General features: G+C 42.8%; 1 protein-coding gene across 2 annotated transcripts in view; it reads right to left on the reverse strand.

The window, feature by feature from the left end:
* Positions 1 to 21,396, reverse strand: part of JPH1 (junctophilin 1) — a 156,420-nt gene that overhangs the window by 117,980 nt on the left and 17,044 nt on the right. The window contains exons 2-3 of one of the 2 annotated variants that reach the window (XR_008844273.1): positions 8,949 to 9,702; positions 1,418 to 1,497 (exon numbers count right to left, since the gene is read on the reverse strand). Coding sequence is in view for 1 of the 2 variants with exons in the window: in XM_056522169.1 (XP_056378144.1) it covers positions 8,949 to 9,702 (754 nt within the window). In the remaining variant the exon portion in view is untranslated. The remainder of the gene's footprint in view (positions 1 to 1,417; positions 1,498 to 8,948; positions 9,703 to 21,396) is intronic. The other variant, XM_056522169.1, reaches the window with a different exon arrangement.

Raw genomic sequence — 21,396 nt, forward strand, 5'->3', positions numbered from 1 at the left:
TTTTTAAATAGAAGTAATTTACAAATCTGTTTTGTTTTCCAGTGGAGTAGCCCTTTAAGGCCTGAAAACAAACATATACATGGGGGAAATGGCCTAAATGTAGTTAATAGGGAGGAGATTTATCCAAACCTGGGGAGAGGAAGAGTGGTGCAGTTGTCCAATAGCAACCAATCAGATTCCTTCTTTCATTTTTCACAGGTTTTCCTGCACAGGTTTTGATAAATCTCCCCCTAGTTGCTCTGTTCAACAAAGTGAATGGGGTCAGATGCCCACAGACCCAGGTATACACTTAAAATGGGCCCTTAAAAACATATGTATCTTTTTTGTTCGCACTTTTGGAAGGGATTATAAATACTGATGCAAAATGCTGACCAAAATACTAGAGTCGGAAAATACACATGAGACCAAACAAGGATAGCGTCCATTTACTTCCCACGTGATCACAGGAATAATTCATGAGAATACCCACAATAACCATTACTCCTCTCCATCAGTCAGGTTATTGCACTGAACAGCACTAACCAGACATCGGCCATTAGATTGGCGCGCAAGAAAATGGGAAATAATCAAAAACGTGAACGTGTAAGTGATTTCTACAGGATAAGATGGGGCAGGCAGAATGTGAGCTGGATACACAGGCCCGTGCAGCAGTAAACATCAGATCAATGATGCTGTTGGGCCCCCAGGGACCTTCTATTTAGAAACTAATCTGTGAATTGGTGACATATATGCTTTTCTCAATCAATATTTCTCCTCTTAAAGTACAGAGAATTCTAGAAGGCAGTGTTTCCCAACCAAGGTACCCCCAGCTGTTGCAAAACTACTATTCCCAGCAGGCTCGGACAGCCAAAAGCAACAGCTGGAGGTCCACTGTTCAGCGACCACTGCTATAAGGTGTTAGTTTTAGCTGCCTGGTAACTACTGAATATTCTGTCAGGGTGTTCAATATATGATATAGGAAAACAAGCCCACCGGTGCGGACGACGTGACCCCCCCCCCCCCAGTGATCAAGATATAAGGGATCAGTTGCCCCCCAAGCAAATTAACAGTCTGCTGTCCAGTCCTTATATAGTCCTCGTATTATATACAGTCCACTGTACAGTACAGTCCCTATATACAGTCAGCAGTATAGTCCTCATATTATTAGTCCACTGTACAGTACAGTCCCTATATACAGTCAGTAGTATAGTCCTCATATTATTAGTCCACCGTACAGTACAGTCCCTATTTACAGACTGCTGTACAGTATTCATATTATTAAGACCCCATTGTACAGTACAGTCCCTATATACAATCTGTTGTCCAGTCCTCATATTATTAACAGTTTACTCTACAGTCTATTAGTCCACTCTACACTCTACTAATTTAAAAACAAGGAATATGAGGACCCAGTAAGAGGCCATGCCTATATAATCACCATGACAGCAGGGAGAAACATTCCAGGATTTGTGCCTCATTGTAAAGGACGGTCCTTATATGGGGATTCCCGAGACAAGTCTGTAGGAGAGAAGAACAATGCAGGAACCTATCACTCACATGGGGGTTCAGTGCAGTCGTCTTCTGGGCCACATCACACTGTCCTCTTATAAACAGATAACTGAGAAACAGCTTTCTGTGCAGCATTTTATAGTATTTTTTTTTATAGTATTGTTATTTATCCACTGTTTCCCAACCAGTGTGCCTCCAGCTGTTGCAAAACTACAACTCTCAGCATGCCCGGACAGCCAAAAGCTGTCCGGGCATGCTGGGAGTTGTAGTTTTGCAACAGCTGGAGGCACACTGGTTGGGAAACACTGATTTAGCCTTTCATGGAAGCAACTGCTCTGAATATTACTTAGCGGCAAAGATGTGTGATTTATGGCAGCACTTTACACACTTGTTTTCTTGACGCCTGTAAATATAGGCATGGCACATGGCGCACAAGATAACCTCCTGCCTCCATACACTGTGTCACACCACACACTGTTTCGTCCTCTCCAAGGCATATAGAAGTAAACCCAGAGCAATGTGTCATACTATTTATCCTCTATATTTTTTTTTTTGTCTAAATTTGTCGCAGAAAATGTTCCATTCAGTTCTTGTGCGACTTTAGGGGTAGATCCTTTAACATACCCAAAAACATTAAAAGGGGTACTCCGGTGGAAAACTTTTTTTTTCTTTAATCAACTGTTGCCAGAAAGTTAAACTTCTATTAAAAAATCTTAATCCTTCCAGTAATTATTAGCTGTTGAATACTACAGAGGAAATTCTTTTCTTTTTGAAACACAGAGCTCACTGCTGACATCATGACCACAGTGCTCTCTGCTGACACCTCTGTCCTTTTTAAGAACTGTCCAGAGTAGGAGAAAATCCCCATAGAAAACATATGCTGCTCTGGACAGTTCCTAAAATGGAAAGAGATATCAGCAGAGAGCAGTAGTATTCAGCAGCTAATAAGTATTGGAAGGATTAAGATTTCTTTAATAGAAGTCGTTTACAAATCTGTTTAACTTTCTGGCACCAGTTGATTTAAAAAAAAAAAAAAGTTTTCCACCGGAGTACCCCTTTAAGGTCTTCTTGAGATGTATTTTTGCAGTGGTTATTAATTTATCAAATGAGACTTTTCAAGTCACAAATTAGTAGCACGTGCCCTCTTGTAATTGATAAATCAGACCAATTCTGACCAGCCTTACAAAATCATTTAAGTTATTGGTCATGCAAGGTTAAACGGGTACTCCACTGAATTTTTTAATGTTTCCATTCTGCTCAGCTGCAAAGATACGCTGTAGCCAAATAGTCCCCAGGGCTCCGTGCACCGAGGACAAGCATGGCTCTGTGCACCGAGGACAAGCATGGCTCTGTGCACCGAGGACAAGCATGGCTCTGTGCACCGAGGACAAGCAGGGCTCTGTGCACCGAGGACAAGCAGGGCTCTGTGCACCGAGGACAAGAGGGGCACTATGCACTGAGGACAAGCGGGGCTCTGTACACTGAGTACAAGCGGGGCTCTGTACACTGAGGACAAACGGGGCTCTGTACACTGAGGACAAACGGGGCTCTGTACACTGAGGACAAACTGGGCTCTGTACACTGAGGACAAGCAGGGCTCTGTGCACTGAGGACAAGCAGGGCTCTGTGCAGTGAGGACAAGCAGGGCTCTGTGCAGTGAGGACAAGCAGGGCTCTGTACACCGAGGATAAGCAGGGCTCTGTGCACCGAGGACAAGCAGGGCTCTGTGCACCGAGGACAAGCAGGGCTCTGTGCACCGAGGACAAGCAGGGCTCTGTGCACCGAGGACAAGCGGGACTCTTTGCACAGAGGACAAGCGGGGCTCTGTGCACAGAGGACAAGCGGGGCTCTGTGCACAGAGGACAAGCGGGGCTCTGTGCACAGAGGACAAGCGGGGCTCTGTGCACCGAGGACAAGCGGGGCTCTGTGCACCGAGGACAAGCGGGGCTCTGTACACTGAGGACAAGCGGGGCTCTGTACACTGAGGACAAGCGGGGCTCTGTGCACTGAGGACAAGCAGGGCTCTGTACACTGAGGACAAGCAGGGCTCTGTACACCGAGGACAAGCAGGGTTCTGTTTACTGAGGCTCTGTGACATGCTCCCGGCTCACACATCAGGATGACTGACAAGCCAGGAGTCTGCACAGAGCCCTGCTTCTCCTCCCCTTCCATTCCTGTATTTGGACTCCTCATAGAGACACACCGGCAATAGCTGCAGGGACAGCATTTGTTCACCCAAAAATATGCAATTTTTTTAATTAATGTATGTTACTCATATACATAATACATACATATAACAGTATTATCTACAGTATATCAAAAGTTTTTGTTAACGACAGTTACACTTTGAAAAAAGGGGTGGACAAAGGAACAGGAAAAACCGGTAACAGAGAAAAAAAAACTGTTTACACATAAAGGCAAAAACACACACAATCCCCACCAAAAAAAAATAAAGAAAAGAAAAGAAGGGAAATACAAAAAAAGCTGGCAAAAAAAATAAGTGGAAACCTAGCCTAAATCAAGTTCTTTTTACCTGCTGTTTTCCTAGTTTTAAGTCATGTGTACTTTTCCTACATTATTCATAAATAGCAAAGTAGCTTAGATGTAGACAAGTTTCTAAGTGTGGTCCAGGCTGGCATCCAGGCATGCTGGGAGTTGTACTTTTGCAACAGCTGAAAGCACACTGATTGGGAAACACAGCTGTAACGCAATACATTCCAGAAACCTGATCGCACGTAAGTGGCTTTCTATCGCCGGCCTTATTCTGACACAAGATGATTTGCTCCACTGTCGAAGTTACAAGTCACAGACTTGGATAACTACACACAGAATCCAGCCATGGTAACCAATCTATTTTTATAGTGTCTCATAATTAGAATAGCAAGCATATAGACGATGTATAGTCCTTTATTGCTCTGGCTTCTTGTAGCTGAAGAATGGCTCATTGCAGGGCACTACCTGTCAGTGAATCTCTAGATTACTTCCATGATAATCAGGACATTACATCCTTTATTCAGAGCATAAATAATATGCACTGCTCAAAAAAATAAAGGAGACACTAAGATAACACATCCTAGATCTGAATGAATGAATGAACTAATCGTATGAAATACTTTTGTCTTTACATAGTTGAATGTGCTGACAACAAAATCACACAAAAGTGTATAAGTTGAAATCAAATTTATCAACCCATGGAGGTCTGGATATGGAGTCACACTCAAAATCAAAATGGAAAACCACACTACAGGCTGATCCAACTTTGATGTCATGTCCTTAAAACAAGTCAAAATGAGGCTCAGTAGTGTGTGTGGCCTCCACGTGCCCGTATGACCTCCCTACAATGCCTGGGCATTCTCCTGATGAGGTGGTGGATGGTGTCCTGAGGGATGTCCTCCCAGACCTGGACTAAAGCATCCGCCAACTGCTGGACAGTCGGTGGTGCAACATGGCGTTGGTGGATGGAGTGAGACATGATGTCCCAGATGTGCTCAATCGGAATCAGGTCTGGGGAAGAGGCGGGCCAGCCCATAGCATCAAAGTCTTCCTCTTGCAGGAACTGCTGACACACTTCAGCATTGTCTTGCATTAGGAGGAACCCAGGGCCAACCGCACCAGCATATGGTCTCACAAGGGGTCTGAAGATCTCCTCTCGGTACCTAATGGCAGTCAGGCTACCTCTGGCAAGCACATGGAGGGCTGTGTGCCCCCCCCCCCCCCAAAGAAATGCCACCCCACACCATTACTGATGCACCGCCAAACCGGTCATGCTGGAGGATGTAGCAGGCAGCAGAATGTTCTCCACGGCATCCCCAGACTCTGTGACGTCTGTCACATGTGCTTAGTGTGAACCTGCTTTCATCTGTGAAAAGCACAAGGCGCCAGTGGCGAACTTGTCAATCTTGGTGTTCTCTGGCAAATGCCAAATATCCTGCACGGTGTGGCTATAAGCACAACCCCCACCTGTGGATGTCGGGCTCTCATACCACCCTCATGGAGTCTGTTTATGACCGTTTGAGTGAACACATGCACATTTGTGGCCTGCTGGAGGGCATTTTGCTCTGGCAATGCTCCTCCTGCTCCAAATGGCCGGCCTCATGGACACTACGCTGACAGACACAGCAAACCTTCTTGCCACAGCTCGCATTGATGTGCCATCCTGGATGAGCTGCAGTACCTGAGCTACTTGTGTGGGTTGTAGACTCATGTTACCACTAGAGTGAAAGCACCGCCAGCATTCAAAAGTGACCAAAACCATCAGCCAAGAAGCATAGGAACTGAGAAGTTGTCTGTGGTCACCACCTGAAGAACCACTCATTTATTGGGGTGTCTTGCTAATTGCCTAAAATTTTCACCTGTTGTCTGTTCCATATTCAGTTGATTGTCAATTAGTGTTGCTTCCTGAGTTGAAATTTTGATGTCACAGAAGTGTGATTGACTTGGAGTTATATTGTGTTGTTTAAGTGTCCCCCTTTTTTTTTTGTTTTTTTTTTAACAGTATATATATATATATATATATATATATATATATATATATACACATGCATTCACATATATTGCTTTCTTCAGACAGAACAGGATTATATGGCATAATAACCAATATACTAAGCAGATACAGTGCATTAAGGGGCTCAATGATAAGTTCCATATTAGCTAACAGTGTCTAGATGAGGTAATAAAGTTCTTTACACCAACTGATAATATGATATAGAGATCAGTTTTGATTATCTTGTGTATCCTTAGCACAGCAGTAGTTACTATGACACCAGCATAATCACCCGTGTTTTGTCGGGCCTCATGCACACAATGATATCACCCTCCATACACCCTTCAGGTTGCACCTATAATATGGCAGCCACAGAGACCCATCTGTAGTTCCACTGTCCTTATAATGATTTAAGGGAGAATATTTCCTTACTATGATGCCATAAGGAGGCACCATATGGTAGCATATGGCGTGCCTACTCTGCAGTAATATACTGGCACTCTGTAAGGGATCTGTGAAAACTATCTTACTTAAAAACAACTATTTACTGCTTGCTGTTTTTTATTTTTAAAGGGAACCAACCTAAATCCTGCTTTGAGGCCCCTATACTATCAAATCTGCATTATACTTCTGGGGAATAGTTTTATAAATATGCCTTTGGATGAACTGTTTGTTCCACCATTAGGCTATAAGTGAAAAAAACATACTGCAAGTAATTTTTTGTCCGCTCAAATCCTGATAATAAACAGACACCACACGGACCCTGTGAAAGTCAATGGGAGTCGTCAATGTCCGTTGTGGAATGGACTGTCCAGGTCCGTTTTTCTAAGCGGAGCCTTTGACACAGATGTGCACCTAACCTTAAAAAATACACCTAGACTAGTTATGGTTGGACAGTGATGGGGGCCCTATTTTAGATACTCATGGGCTCCAGTCTCCATAACCACCTTTCCAGGCTGCTCTATGTCCCTACCAGCCTTTTCGAATACACGAAGATGAACTTATGCTTTCTACTCCCCAGACACACACAGTGCGGCTCCTGGGCATGTGTGGCACAGAGATGAAACTGAGCAGAGTAAACTTTGCTGCACTGTGCATGCCTCTTCTCAAAAAATGCATAATAAATGGAGGAACTGAAAACAAGTCACAGTAAATCTAGTCTGGGTAAAGAGGTGGTCTTCTTAAAGTGGTAGAGAGGTTTTACTGTAATCTGAAATGTTTTTTTTTACAGGGCCATCTTTACTGAAATGTCCCTGGGAATGAATGGAGAAGATCCTGCATGCGTGGAGAGCGTTCCAGTCTTTTCCTATGGGGCTTCCATATATTGCCTAGCTCACTACTCAGCAATGTACAGAAGCCCCATAGGAAATCAATAGAGAGCTGGCCACACATGTGGGGTCCACTACATTCATTGGGGACATTACAACTTCGTACTATGGATCATTATCCCTGTTCTGTAGTCAGTGAATAATGTGCTGAGATTCGAATACTCCTTAAATGTAAGCTATACACAAAATTATTCCACTATAAAAGTGCTATTCAAATGGGTGTGCCAGTGTATACAGTAGAATAAAAATGTTCTGTATCATGATGTAAATAAATTCATGGTCGTAAATGTTGCCACCCCTGAAATATATCTAGAAAATGAAGTATTTCTCAAAGAAAAGGATTGCAGTAACACATGTTTTGCTATCCACATGTTTATTCCCTTTGTGTGTATTATAACTAAACCAAAAAAGGGAGGAAAAAAAGCAAATTGGACATAATGTCACACCAAACTCCAAAAATGGTCTGGACAAAATTATTGGCACACTTAACTTAATATTTGGTTGCACACCCTTTGGAAAAAATAACTGAAATAATTTGCTTCCTATAACCATCAATAAGCTTCTTACACCTCTTAGCCGGAATGTTAGACCACTCTTCCTTTGCAAACTGCTCCTGGTCTCTCTTATTGGAAGGCGCCTTTTCCAGACAGCAATTTTAAGATCTCTTCACAGGCGTTCAATGGGATTTAGATCCGGACTCATTGCTGGCCACGTCAGAACTCTCCAGCGCTTTGTTGCCATCCATTTCTGGGTGCTTTTTGACATATGTTTGGGGTCATTGTCCTGCTGGAAGTCCCAAGATCTCTGACGCAAACCAGCTTTCTGACACTGGTCTGTACAGTCCGACCCAAAATCCGTTGGTAATCCTCAGATTTCATGATGCCTTGCACACATTCAAGGCACCCAGTGCCAGAGGCAGCAAAACAACCCCAAAACATCATTGAATCTCCACCATATTTCACTGTAGGTACTGCGTTCTTTTCTTTGTAGGCCTCATTCTGTTTTTGGTAAACACTAGAATAATGTGCTTTATCAAAAAGCTCTATCTTGGTCTCATCTGTCCACAAGATGTTTTCCCAGAAGGATTTTGGCTTACTCATGTTCATTTTGGCAAAATGTAGTCTTGCTTTTTTATGTCTCTGTGTCAACTGTGGGGTCCTCCTGGGTCTCCTGCCATAGTGTTTCATTTAATTTAAATGTCGACGGATAGTTTGTGCTGACACTGATGCTCCCCATTATGTCCAATTTGCTTTTTTTCCTCCCTTTCTTGTTTTAGTTCCAATACACAAAGGGAATACACATGTGTATAGCAAAACATGTGTTACTGCAATCCTTTTCTGTGAGAAATACTTCATTTTCTAGAAAAATTTCAGGGGTGCCAAAATTTACGGCCATGACTGTAGGTAACATACCCTGCAGAAGATTGGTACTTAAGACACCATTGCCACTACTGTGATGCACATATTTGGATTAGGGGACACACAAGGCTATTTTTTTGTGTTGAGGAAAAAAAAAAAGTGTTCTACAATAAATATGGTGCATGTTCAGATAATTGCTATTAGGATGTTCCAGCAGATAAACGGAGCCCTTCCTGTAAGAAATCAGGCACTTCCGTTTTGACGTCTGTATATTTTTCTAAAGAAACCTACCTGGAAGCTGCGATCTCCACCTTTGTCCTTGCTACAGCTGCTGCTCTCTGTGCTCCTTCGACTGCGCGGTCTACTTTTTCCTTTGTTTTGGTGTTCTTTATGGGTATAAGTTGCTTTCTTATTCCACGGACTAAAACATTGTTTTTGTACTTCCCTTCTTCCTTTGTGCCATCTGGAAATATGGTACATCCATATCCATGCCTTCTATTGTTCAGCCATTCTCCCTCATATTTCATTCCATTTGAGCGCTCACTTACTCCAAACCCGGTGCGTTTATCATTCTTCCATTCTCCCATGTAGGTTTCTGTAGTGGTGGCATCAACGTGATCTTCTAGAGGAAAGTAATCAGAGTCGAGATCCCCAAAGCTAATTGTAGAGTTGGCGTCACTTGAGCTTATTCTACTCATAGCTGCGTCGCTCCTCACAGAGCTGCGCTTGCTAGATATAGAGATCTTGGACTCTGATTTTCTAAGCTTAATGCTACCCAGAAGTGATCCTCTTCTGAACAAACCTTTCTTCTTGCCGGTCATAAGCTCGGAGTCGCTGTGAAAATTTAACACAAAACCCCCACGTGTCCCGGCCGGACTGTCGGCACCTATATCATGAAGTACGGTGCCATTGCTCTGTTCACTACGTAACGAAGAGAGAGAGGTTCTCAGTGGTGAACGGATTACTGTAGCCATGCCATAGGGAACACTCTGGCGAACGCCATAGCCATGCCTCATTCCTCCCATCCATTGTCCTTGGTATGTACCTGTACACAAAAAAAAAAAAATGTATTCATATTAAATATGACATAAAATGTATGTATCGCACAAAACTAATGCAAACATTTTTTGAATAATCAAACAAGAGGAAACTTTATAGCTTTATTCTGCTGCATGATATACAGGGCGATGAAAAGCAATATGTGATTTCTGCCCTCAAGCTTTCTACTGCAAAAGCTCCAGCTTGCTGTTCATGTAATGTCCTATTATACAATTAGTTCACCAAATTACATTAAAACTGGTTACGCATTTCAGATGTCGGCCGAACCCCTCTCTTCCAGTTCCCACATACACATGCATGGCTCATCTTGTATTCTGAATGGGGAGAGAACCACTCTACCTGTCTGACAGTATCTTGCACTGCTCAAAAAAAATAAAGGGGACATTAAGATAACACATCCTAGATCTGAATGAATGAACTAATCTTATGAAATACTTTCATCTTTACATAGTTGAATGTGCTGACAATAAAATCACACAAAAATTATCAATGGAACCACACTACAGGCTGATCTAACTTTGATGTAATGTCCTTAAAACAAGTCAAAATGAGGCTCAGTAGTGTGTGTGGCCTCCACGTGCCCGTATGACCTCCCTACAATGCCTGGGCATACTCCTTATGAGGTGGCGGATGGTCTCCTGAGGGATGACCTCCCAGACCTAGACTAAAGCATCCACCAACTCCTGGACAGTCTGTGGTGCAACATGGTGTTGGTGGATGGAATGAGACATGAAGTCCCAGATGTGCTCAATCGGATTCAGGATTCTGGGGAACGGGCAAGCTAGTCCATAGCATCAATGTGTTGTGTCCTGCTGTTACAGGGAACCCATGGGTAACCTAGCCTCTCACTGATTAAGGGATTAAGGAAATATGTTTTTTGCAGGACTAGAGACACTTGCATAAGTGAAGGGAATGGAGGGTCAATAGTTCAAGACTGAAGCTGTAAACCATTGGAAAAACTGCTGCCATTCAGCTAAGGCTATAAAATCTTGTAAACTCGATTGTTAGCTTAAAAGTGAACTCCGCCCCTAGACATCACGAGGGGCGGAGCCGTGATGTAGTGATGCTCCGGCCCCTGTTTCGCCCGTCATTACGCACAGAGCGAACTCTCTCTGTGCAGTAATGATAGTGCGGTGCTGCATCGGCTATCCCGAGGGTCCCCAGCAGCGGGACCCCGGCGATCTGACATCTTATCCCCTATCCTTTGGAAAGGGGATAAGATGTCAGATCGCCGGGGTCCCCATGCTGGGGACCCCCGGGATCGCCGCTGCGGCACCGTGCGCACATTACTGCACAGAGTGAGCGAGTAATGACGGGCGATACAGGGGCCGGAGCAACGTTACATCACGGCTCCGCCCCTCATGATGTCATGGACCGCCACCTCAATACAAGCCTATGGGAAGGGGCGTGGGGGTCGTCACGCACCCTGCCATAGACTTGCATTAAGGGGGCGGGCCGTGATGTCACGAGGGGCGGAGCCATGATGTCACGCTGCTCCATCCCCTGTATAGCCCATCATTATGCACAGAGTGAACTCTCTCTGTGTAGTAATGAAAGCGCGGTGCCGCAGTGGCGATCCCGGGGGTGCCCAGCAGCAGGACCCCGCCCATCTGACATCTTATCCCCTATCCTTTGGATAGGGGATAAGATGTCTAGGGGCGGAGTACCCCTTTAAACTTGACTATGGGATTCTACTAGGGAAATCATGTTTTATAATAAATGCCCCTTCCTGGATCCTCCCACTGCCCTATCTTCAGCAGCAGATCAGCACACAAACTGTTCAATACAGTAGACTGTTGGCTTCCCAGCCAGTAGTCCTGTGGTAATGACATGTATTTTGCCTTTCTTTTCTTCAAGGAATGTATAAAATACATTCACATATTAATACAGAGGAGTCAGAGTTGGAAGCACAGAAAACTCCGGAGTCAGAGTTGAAACCTTTATCTACCGACTCCACAGCCCTGGTTGCAGGCAGCAGAATGTTCTCCACGGCATCTCCAGACTTTGTCACGTCTGTCACATGTGCTCAGTGTGAACCTGCTTTCATCTGTGAAGAGCACAGGGCGCCAGTGGCGAACTTGCCAATATTGGTGTTCTCTGGCAAATGCCAAACGCCCTGCACGGTGTTGGGCTGTAAGCACAACCCCCACCTGTGGACGTTGGGCCCTCATACCACCCTCATGGAGTCTGTTTCTGACCGTTTGAGTGGACACATGCACTTTTGTGGCCTGCTGGAAGTCATTTTGCAGGGCTCTGGCAGTGCTCCTCCTTGCACAAAGGCAGAGGCAGCGGTCCTGCTGCTGGGTTGTTGCCCTCCTACGGCCTCCTACACATTTCCTGATGTACTGGCCTGTCTCCTGGTAGCATCTCCATGCTCTGGACACTACGCTGACAGACACATAAAACCTTCTTGCCACAGCTCACATTGATGTGCCATCCTAGATGAGCTGCACTACCTGAGCCCCTTGTGTGGGTTGTAGACTCTGTCTCATGCTACCACTAGAGTGAAAGCACCGCCAGCATTCAAAAGTGACCAAAACATCAGCCAGAAAGCATAGGAACTGAGAAGTGGTCTGTGGTCATCACATGCAGAACCACTCCTTTATTGGGGGTGTCTTGATAATTGCCTTTAATTTCCACCTGTTGTCTGTTCCATTTTTACAACAGTATGTGAAATTGATTGTCAATTAGTGTTGCTTCCTGAGTGGACAGTGTGATTTCACAGAAGTGTGATTGACTTGGAGTTACATTGTGTTGTTTAAGTGTTCCCTTTATATTTTTTGAGCAGTGTATTTCCCCTTGAACAAAAGAAACAGGTGTGTTAAAATCCAACATCTGATCACTGAGGAGGAGCCATTCACATTAGGTCCGGACTGCAGGGTTCAGATGACTTTAATGTAATATTTATAGCCAGCTTAAAGCATTACTGTCACTTAAAAATCTTCTGACTTGTCATTCAGACATGTCAAAAAGTTTGATCAGTTGAGGTCTTATTGCTGAGACCCTCACTGATCTCTAGATATGGATTGGAGAAACATGTGGCAGCTCACTTCACTTCCTTTTATAATATCCCAGAAAATAGTTAAAAGCGATTAAAAAGTCAGATCAATACCAAAATGGTACAGATACAAAAAGAAACTTATAATGGCACAAACAATGAGCCCTCATACAGCCTTGTATGCGAAAAAAAAAATTTAAATTAAAAGCTACAGGGGTCAGAAAATGGCAATTAAAAAAGATTCAAAAAAGTTCTGAATTTTTTTTTAATTAGTAAAACAAGACGGAAACTAAACAAATCTGGTATTGCTGTAATCAGGCCGGCCTAAAGTATCAAAATAACATGTTAGCTGAACCAATAGCGTAGAAAAGAAAACCACCAAATTTGCTAAATTATCTTTTACTATTTCAATTTCCCTTCACCAATATTGTTTCAGAGCATATGTTATAGAAACATTTTAAGGTATCATTATAGTAGTTAGTTATGGCTATTATTGGGCGAGGAGGAAAAAACAAGAGTGTAAAAGTGAAAATTGGTCCAGACAAGTGGATCGTCATGAGGGACAAGTAGATTTTTCTCCGTTTTAGTTCTGTGGACAAGTCATTTTTTATTAAATTTCCACCCCTTTCAGTCTTAGGTAACAGTAAATTTAGCTGTAGTGACCAGTGTCAGGCAGCTGCTGTCAAGGCAAATAAAATCATGGGGTGCATCAATAGGGGCATAGAAGCCCACAACAAGGAAATAATTCTACCGCTGTACAAATCACTAGTCAGACCACACATAGAATACTGTGTACATTACTGGGCACCAGTGTACAAAAAAGATATAGTGGAGCTGGAGAGGGTTCAAAGACGGGCAACCAGAGTAATACGGGGAATGGGAGGACTACAGTACCCAGAAAGATTATCAGAATTAGAGTTATTTAGTTTAGAAAAAAGAAGGCTTAGGGGAGACCTAATAACTATGTATAAATATATCAGGGGGCAGTACAGAGATCTCTCCCATGATCTATTTATACCCAGGACTTTATCTTTTACAAGGGAGCATCCTCTACATCTAGAGGAAAGAAGGTTTCTACATCAGCACAGACGGGGGATCTTTACTGTAAGAGCAGTGAGACTATGGAACTGTCTGCCAGAGGAGGTGGTCATGGTGAACTCTGTAAAAGAGTTCAAAAGGGGTCTGGATGTATTTTTGGAGAATTATAACATTACAGTTTATAGATACTAGATTTATAGGGACAGAACGTTGATCCAGGGATTTATTCTGATGCCCTATTTGGAGTCGGAAAGGAATTTTGACCTCTAGTATCAGGGTTTTTTTTTGCCTTCCTCTGGATCATCTCAGTAGGGACTCATTAGGGTTATAGGATGAACTTGATGGACTCTTGATGGTCTTTTTTCAACCTAATGAACTATGTTACAAGTCTCAGTGTTTGGACCCCACATATAAAAACTTTTAACATGTCCAAAGTTTTTTAAATGGCGGTAACGCTTAAAAATTTGGTGATGGACAAAGTCTACTAGGCAAGTTCTTAGTCAGTGGGATTTCTACAGTACAGAGGGTGCAGAGTTAGGAGCTGCCACATAAAAAGGCACCAGTGTTTGAGATGACACGTTCCCTTCAGGGTCTTGGTACAAATTTTACATTGATGCCCAAAGGTAAATGTAAGCTTTTTGTCAGCATATCGGACAGAGTGTTGGTTGCACCTACTTTCTGAAATAGATATAATTCTCCTTTACTATATACTACCCATCTCATAAATTATTAATTGCACCATTATATAAGATAACTCTAATAAAGACAGGAAGCTCTCCCATGTATTAAATCTCCACAGCTAAATACCATTTGTGTAAAATCTGCGTCAAAACAAATGACCGCACATTTTTTCAGATCTCCGAATCCTCTATACAAAACCCCTCACATCCTTTCACCCGTGCCGCAGCCCCTTACATCCTGGAGAGAAGGTCTACCCTTAAGCAATTTTCCTGTTTATCTAGCAATTCATCTTAACCTTCTTGTTATATATATAAGCTAAACTTCCTTTGTTGAGCTGCTGACCCCTCTGAAGAGTTTTACATGTGTTTCCACACAAGCTGAAATATCCGGACGAGTAACTAATCTTGGAATGATGTTGATTCCTCCATGCTTCAAATTCAAATTGACATATATGACTTATAGATCTGTCTTTGCCTAACAAAATATTCATGTGACTAAGGCCTCCTTCACATCAGTGTTGGAACTCTGTTAAGGGAGCTCTGTTCTCTGAATCCGTCAAAATAGCGGGACTTGAGTGAAGAAAAATATGCTGCAAATCAGTTTTCCTGCTCAAATCCTACAAAACCATGGACATTGATAGAAAACCAGGTGGACCTCATTCAAGTCAATGAGATTTCTTTTCCGTTGTGCAACAGACTGTCCAGCTTAGTTTTTCTGCCAGAAATGGACTCAAACAAAGCTTCATCACTGATATGAACTTAGCCTAAGCACAAAGAGGCATACCAAGCAGAGCCAACTATTGGGCTAAGCAGGGGCTGTCCGGTCTGTTGGCCACATACACTTAGGGCATGTCTAAATATGATTTCCTAACACTGGCCATGGTTAGAAATGGTGATAGGCTGAACGCACTGTCATGTAAGAAGGTGGCCATAGCTCCTTACATGCGCTCTGCCTATCACCGGCCGGGGCGGGACATTGCTGCGGCCGGTGATACGCCGACGGCTCTATGACTCTCTCCGTCCCCAGGAAGTTGAATGATGTTCGCACCGCTGGACCATGAGGCCGGTACTGGACCGACGGGGGCACGTAGGAAGGTATGTTAAAGTTTATTTTGTTTATTTTTGCAGCCCGGGCACAACAATATATAAAAATCTTGCACTACAGTTGTCCTTTAAGGCTGTGCATGTGCATATGAAAATTGCCTTCGGAAATTCTAAAATTTTTTAGATTTTGCTTTATAAGCATCAGCTGACACAACATAATTTTGCAGCAGCCCTTCTTTGTTTTGAAGGATCTGATAGAGCCTGACAATAATGATCACTTTACAAAGCCCAACCAGATGATTATGTCCTAATTATGTCAACAAAGAAACGCAGCAAAAACGCAAATGAGCCTAAGGCAAGATTATGCATGTGAAACCCTCTGATGTTATCATACTGTCATGACACAGAATCCCTCACCACCACCAATAACTACCTGCAATATTTGTGGTAGTTTTTTCATTATATTTTATTTGGATGAACTCCTTGGTTTTGCACCAAAAACTGAATAAGAAGCTGCATGAATAATTCCAACCCAAAACTGTTGTCAGCTACAATTCACGTTCAAAACTGCTGACACTGTTAGATATTTGTTAGGACAAGGAGACACAAGGTACCTTTCATATACAGTATCTCACAATTTTATAAATATTTTATTCTATCTTTTAATGTGACAACACTGAAGAAATTACACTTTGCTACAATGTACAGTAGTGAGTGCACAGCAGGCTAGCTGGCGGGCTAGCTTTAAGGTGCCCCGTGTGCTCCGGTGAGTGTCACTCACCTGTCCACACCGCTCCGGACCGTCCTCTTCGGGCTCTGCACAGCGACGTAATGACGGCGAAGGAGAGTGATGATCCAGGGCACGGTGACGGTCCGGAGCAGCGAGGACACCCCGGGGACATGATGACAGCGACAATCAGGGCAGCAGTGACGGTCCGGAGCGGCGGGGACACATGAGTATAACTTTCTATATTACTATCGCATGGATCCCTCATCATACAATGGATTCAAGTAACTATGTTTCATTTGGAACGAATTACCATCGTATGTTGAGGGATCACTGTATACGGAAAAATAAAAAAAAGGGGTCAGAAGAGGACACCTTTAAGCATACAAATTTTCGTACAAAAAGTTAGATTTTTTTAAAAGTAGTAAAATAAAAAAAAACTATATGAATTGGGTATCATTTTAATCATATGGACCTATAGAATAAAGCTAAAGTGTCATTTTTACCGAATAGTGCACTGTGTAGAAACGGAAGCCCTCAAAATTTGCAAAATGGTGGGGCGGGGGGTTTCAATTCTGCCCTACAAATAATTTTTTGTTTGCTTCACTGTACATTTAAAGGTAAAATAAGTGATGTCATTACAAATAGATGGGAAAAAAAAGAGTTATGTCTATTAGAAGGCGAGGTGGAAAAAAACGAAACCTCAAAAAAAATAAACTGTTATACAGGCTGTACTTTACATTGTAGCAGAGTGTAATTTATTCTGTGTTGTCACAAGAATATATATACTAAAATATTTACAAAAATGTGAGGAGTGCACTCTTCAGATACTGTATCTGTTTGTACTTCCATAAGATACAAAAATTGCCATATCTGGTTCCAATTGTCAGAGGAAGAGTTCCCACGTTCCCAAACAACTCAATATCTGATGCTGCGGATGCGCCAACACCAGTCACAAAGGGACTACAGAGCATCTAGTAACAGTGAGAAATCCGCCACTACGAGCAGATACACACAGCTGCCTGGCCACAGGCAGTCCCTACGTGATTGCCATCAGCGCATCCGCAGCGTCAAATATGTAGAAAATTGGTAATTATTTCGTTGTTCAATGGGGAAGATTAATGGACAAAAAAAAAAAACATGCACACCAAAGCATGCAGTGAGACAACTTAAAAAAAAAAGATTGTGGGAGCAGACCTACAGACTGGGTCCAGAGGGACAGAGCCGCAGTAATTCATAGTTGAAGTATATGTGGATTTAAACATGAACTAAAAAGTTTTGGCACCAAAAACAGAGCATGCTGCAGACCCTAAAATCCATAGCAAGCGGGTTTGCAGCAGAATCCATGGTGGAAATTATCTGTTGTGTCTAGACCTGGCCTAAAGGGGATATTCGTAGACTATAATATTGATAGCTTTTCCTATCAGCTGATATACAATTGCTCTCCACTTATCCGATACTGATGGCCTGTCCTAAGCACATTCCGTTTTTTCATTTACAATTATTGAAATCAAAGCCAGGAACACTAAAGGCTTCTAGTCTTTTCAGATCCATTTCTGGCTTTCAATTCAATAATTGCATTTAAAAATTTGAACATGTGAACACAGGGAAGGAAGGTAAGGACGTTGTTGTGGGTTTTTTTGCAGGACGTTTTTATCAAAGTGGGCTGTTATGTAGCCATTATAAAATTGCAGCAAAAAGTGACAAAACACTTATAAACCCACCCTAATCGTACAACAGAGGACCTGCGACCTTACCCCACATCAGCAAAACAAGCAGATATCCAGTTTCTCATGTGTTATCAGATGGCCCCACAGCAGGACATCAGGTGAAGAGTCTAAGGTCCAGACTGACAGGAGATGGCTTGCTCCAAATAAGATCCTTTGCCTTATAATCCTTATGATGATCTCAGCTAAGGCGGCGAAGGGATTCAGACAAGAATTTAGGGGAAAGGATTATTTATACAAACACGATGCAGACCAACATGCAGGTACAAGCAAGAAGAAGCAAATGTTTTCACAGGGAAATTCTATGTCACTTTGTTGTGCAAAATCCCAGCACAGAGATAGTATAATGTTGACTTTTCTGGAACTGACCGCCATTCCTTCTTGCAGACGCATTATTGAGCCATATGTAAGCACATAGCGCTAAACAGAGAGCATACCTGTATGCCCTGGTCCCGCACCCCTACTATGACGCGGGGTCACATGCTGACCCTACGTTATAGCCGGGTGGTCCACATTATCGTGGTGATGCCCGGCATTAACCCTTTAGACGCGGAGATCAAAGTTGATCCCCGCTTCTAAAACTAAAGTAAACGGTTCCCGGCAGCTCAGTTGGGCTGTTCGGGACCGCCACGGTGAAATCGCAGCATCCAGAACAGCTGAGAGGACGGGGGAGGGTCCCTATCTGCCTCCATCTCTGTCCGATCGGCTGCTCCATGCCTGGAGGCTGGAACAGCAGAGCGCCGATAACAATGATCAATGCTATGCTATGGCATAGTATTGAACAGTGTATGCAATCAGAAGATTGCATGTAATAGCCTCCTATGGGAGCTAAAAAATGGTCTAAAAAAGTAAAAAAAAAAAAAAAGTTAATAAATGTATTTTAACCCCTTCCTTAATAGGAGTAGTCCGGCGCTCACTTTTTTCATTTTATCCCGTCCGGGCTGCAAAATAAAAGAAAACACACTTTCTCTTACCTGCCAACGAGCCCCCGTAGCTCCGGTACAGGCCGGTGTTCGGTCCCCGGGCTGTATTCTTCTTACTTCCTGTTAGCCTGCCACGTCACACGGAGCTTCAGCCTATCACCGGCAGAGGCGGGACATCGCTGCGGCTGGTGATAGGCTGAAGCTCCGTGTGACGTGCCGGGCTAACAGAAAGTAAGAAGAATACAGCCCGGGGACCGAACACCTGTACCGGAGCTACGGGGGCTCGTTGGCAGGTAAGAGAAAGTGTGTTTTCTTTTATTTTGCAGCCCGGACGGGATAAAATGAAAAAAGTGCGCGCCGGACTACTCCTTTAATAAAAGTTTGAATCACCCCCCTTTTCCCATAAAAAAGATATGTAAACAAAAATAAACATAAACATGTGGTATCGCTGTGTGTGTAGATGTCCAAACTATAAAAATATAATGTTAATTAAACCGCATGGTCAATTGCGTATACGTAAAAAATTCAAATGTCCAAAATTGCGTATTTTTGGTTATTTTGCATACAACAAAAAAACTAATAAAAAGTGATCAAAAAATCCATTAAAACAAAAATTGTACCAATAAAGCTTCAGATCACTGTGAAAAAATGAGCCCTACATACATCCCAATATATGGAAAAATAAAAAAGTTATAGGGGTCAGAAGATGACAATTTTAAACATACAATTTTAACAATTTTGGTGCATGTAGTTATAATTTTTTTAAAGTAGTAAAATAAAATAAAACCTATATGAATTGGGTATCCTTCCGACCGTATGGACCTACAGAATAAAGCTAAGGTGTAATTTTTTATGAAAAGTGCACTGCATAGATTCAGAAGGCCCCATAATTTACAAAATGGGGGGGGGGGATTTTTTCAATGTTGCCCCACAAATATTTTTTTTCTGGTTTCGCCGTAGATTTTGTGGTGACATGATAATTAAAATTGGTGGCACAAAAAAAAAAGCCCTCATATGGGTCTGTAGGTGGAAAATTTAAAGTGTTATGATTTTTAAAAGGTGAGGAGGAAAAAAACGAAAGTGCAAAAATGAAAAACGGCCCAGTCCTTAAGGTTGTTAATACATCTGAAAATTAAAGTAGACCAGAGGTCTTTGTAAAAAAAAAAAAAAAAAAAAAAAAAACACTAAAAAAATCTTATCCTTGTCGATTTGGGCGCTTTTCCCATTGGCAATCAGTGCCCTTCTATACAGAAAATTCTGTACCCGATATGCAATGGAAGGCCTAGACTGTCAACTGGGCGGTGCCCACCACTTGGTTGTCTACAGGTAGAACGCTCTGGTCCACGCCCTTTTGAGAAACATGGGGACCACCCCCTTGATGATTACAGTCTGGAATCATGCCCATAGCCTGTCAAGAAGGAAGGTCACTGCTCTCTATGGGGAATACTCTTGAGGCTCTCCCTGGTGAAAAGTGAGAAATTATGAGTGTCTAGTTAACATTCTAGGGCAGTGCTCTTCAAACTGTGGACCTCCCAATGTTGCAAAGTTACAACTCACAACAGCCAATGGCGACCTAGGGCCCAAGCCTTATAAGCATATTGGTGACAAAGCCAACAGCAGTGGTGGGCCTAGAAAAAAAAAGCCTACAAATCTTTGGAGCAGGAAAACTAGATGGATGATGGGGGGATTTTTAATTGCCTGTGTAAATCAAGACATTTTAACCCTGTTTGCTAGAGCACAAATGTTTGTGCAAACATTTTTCGGCAATTTATGAAAGTCGCAGTTGATAAATCATTGATTACTGCAAAAAGCTAACCATGGCACGTTCACACAGTTGTGGCTGTTTTTAACCAGTTTTTTTTCTCAGTCAAATTCAAAAGTGTATTGACAAGGAAAATAAAAGGAAAGTCTGAGAGTAGGTTCACAGAGAGGAAAATTTCCGGGCGGACATTCCGCAGACATCAGGCCCCAGCACTACCTTCTGGTGCTAGGACCGCTTGAGAATGCGCCATCTCCATAGATGCAAATGCATTTGCGAACTGACATGTCAATTCTTTCTGCGGAGGGCGGAATCAGAATTCCACCATGTGCGCTGTGCAGCAGAATCCCAATGAAAACAAGGGGACTCTGCTGCAACAGAATTTCTGAGTTGGATTCCGCTCTGTCTATGAAGACTAAGAGCCAATTCACACTAGAGATTTCTCCTCAGAATTAATTCTGAGCGGAATCTGCTTGCAGCAGAGCGGAGCTCACAATGTGGATCTGGATTCTGCTGAAAAAATTAACATGTTCATTAACAACTTCACCTGAAAAAGTCAACTGTCAATGGGACTTTGTATGTCAGGGGTTAATTTCTGCAGAAAATATCATGCAAAATTACCCCCTGATTCTGGGCAGCATGGAACCAGTGAAAGAGTTTAGCGAGGAAATTCCTGGGCCCTTATACTTCTTCACCCCACTGGATAAACATCTGTCTTTGGCTCAAAAAAAGAACTGAAAGAAGAACTGCAGGTAGAACCCCTCTTTAAACATCCTATAACATA

The sequence above is a fragment of the Hyla sarda genome, chromosome 5, assembly GCF_029499605.1.
Source record: "Hyla sarda isolate aHylSar1 chromosome 5, aHylSar1.hap1, whole genome shotgun sequence".
NCBI lineage: Eukaryota > Metazoa > Chordata > Amphibia > Anura > Hylidae > Hyla > Hyla sarda.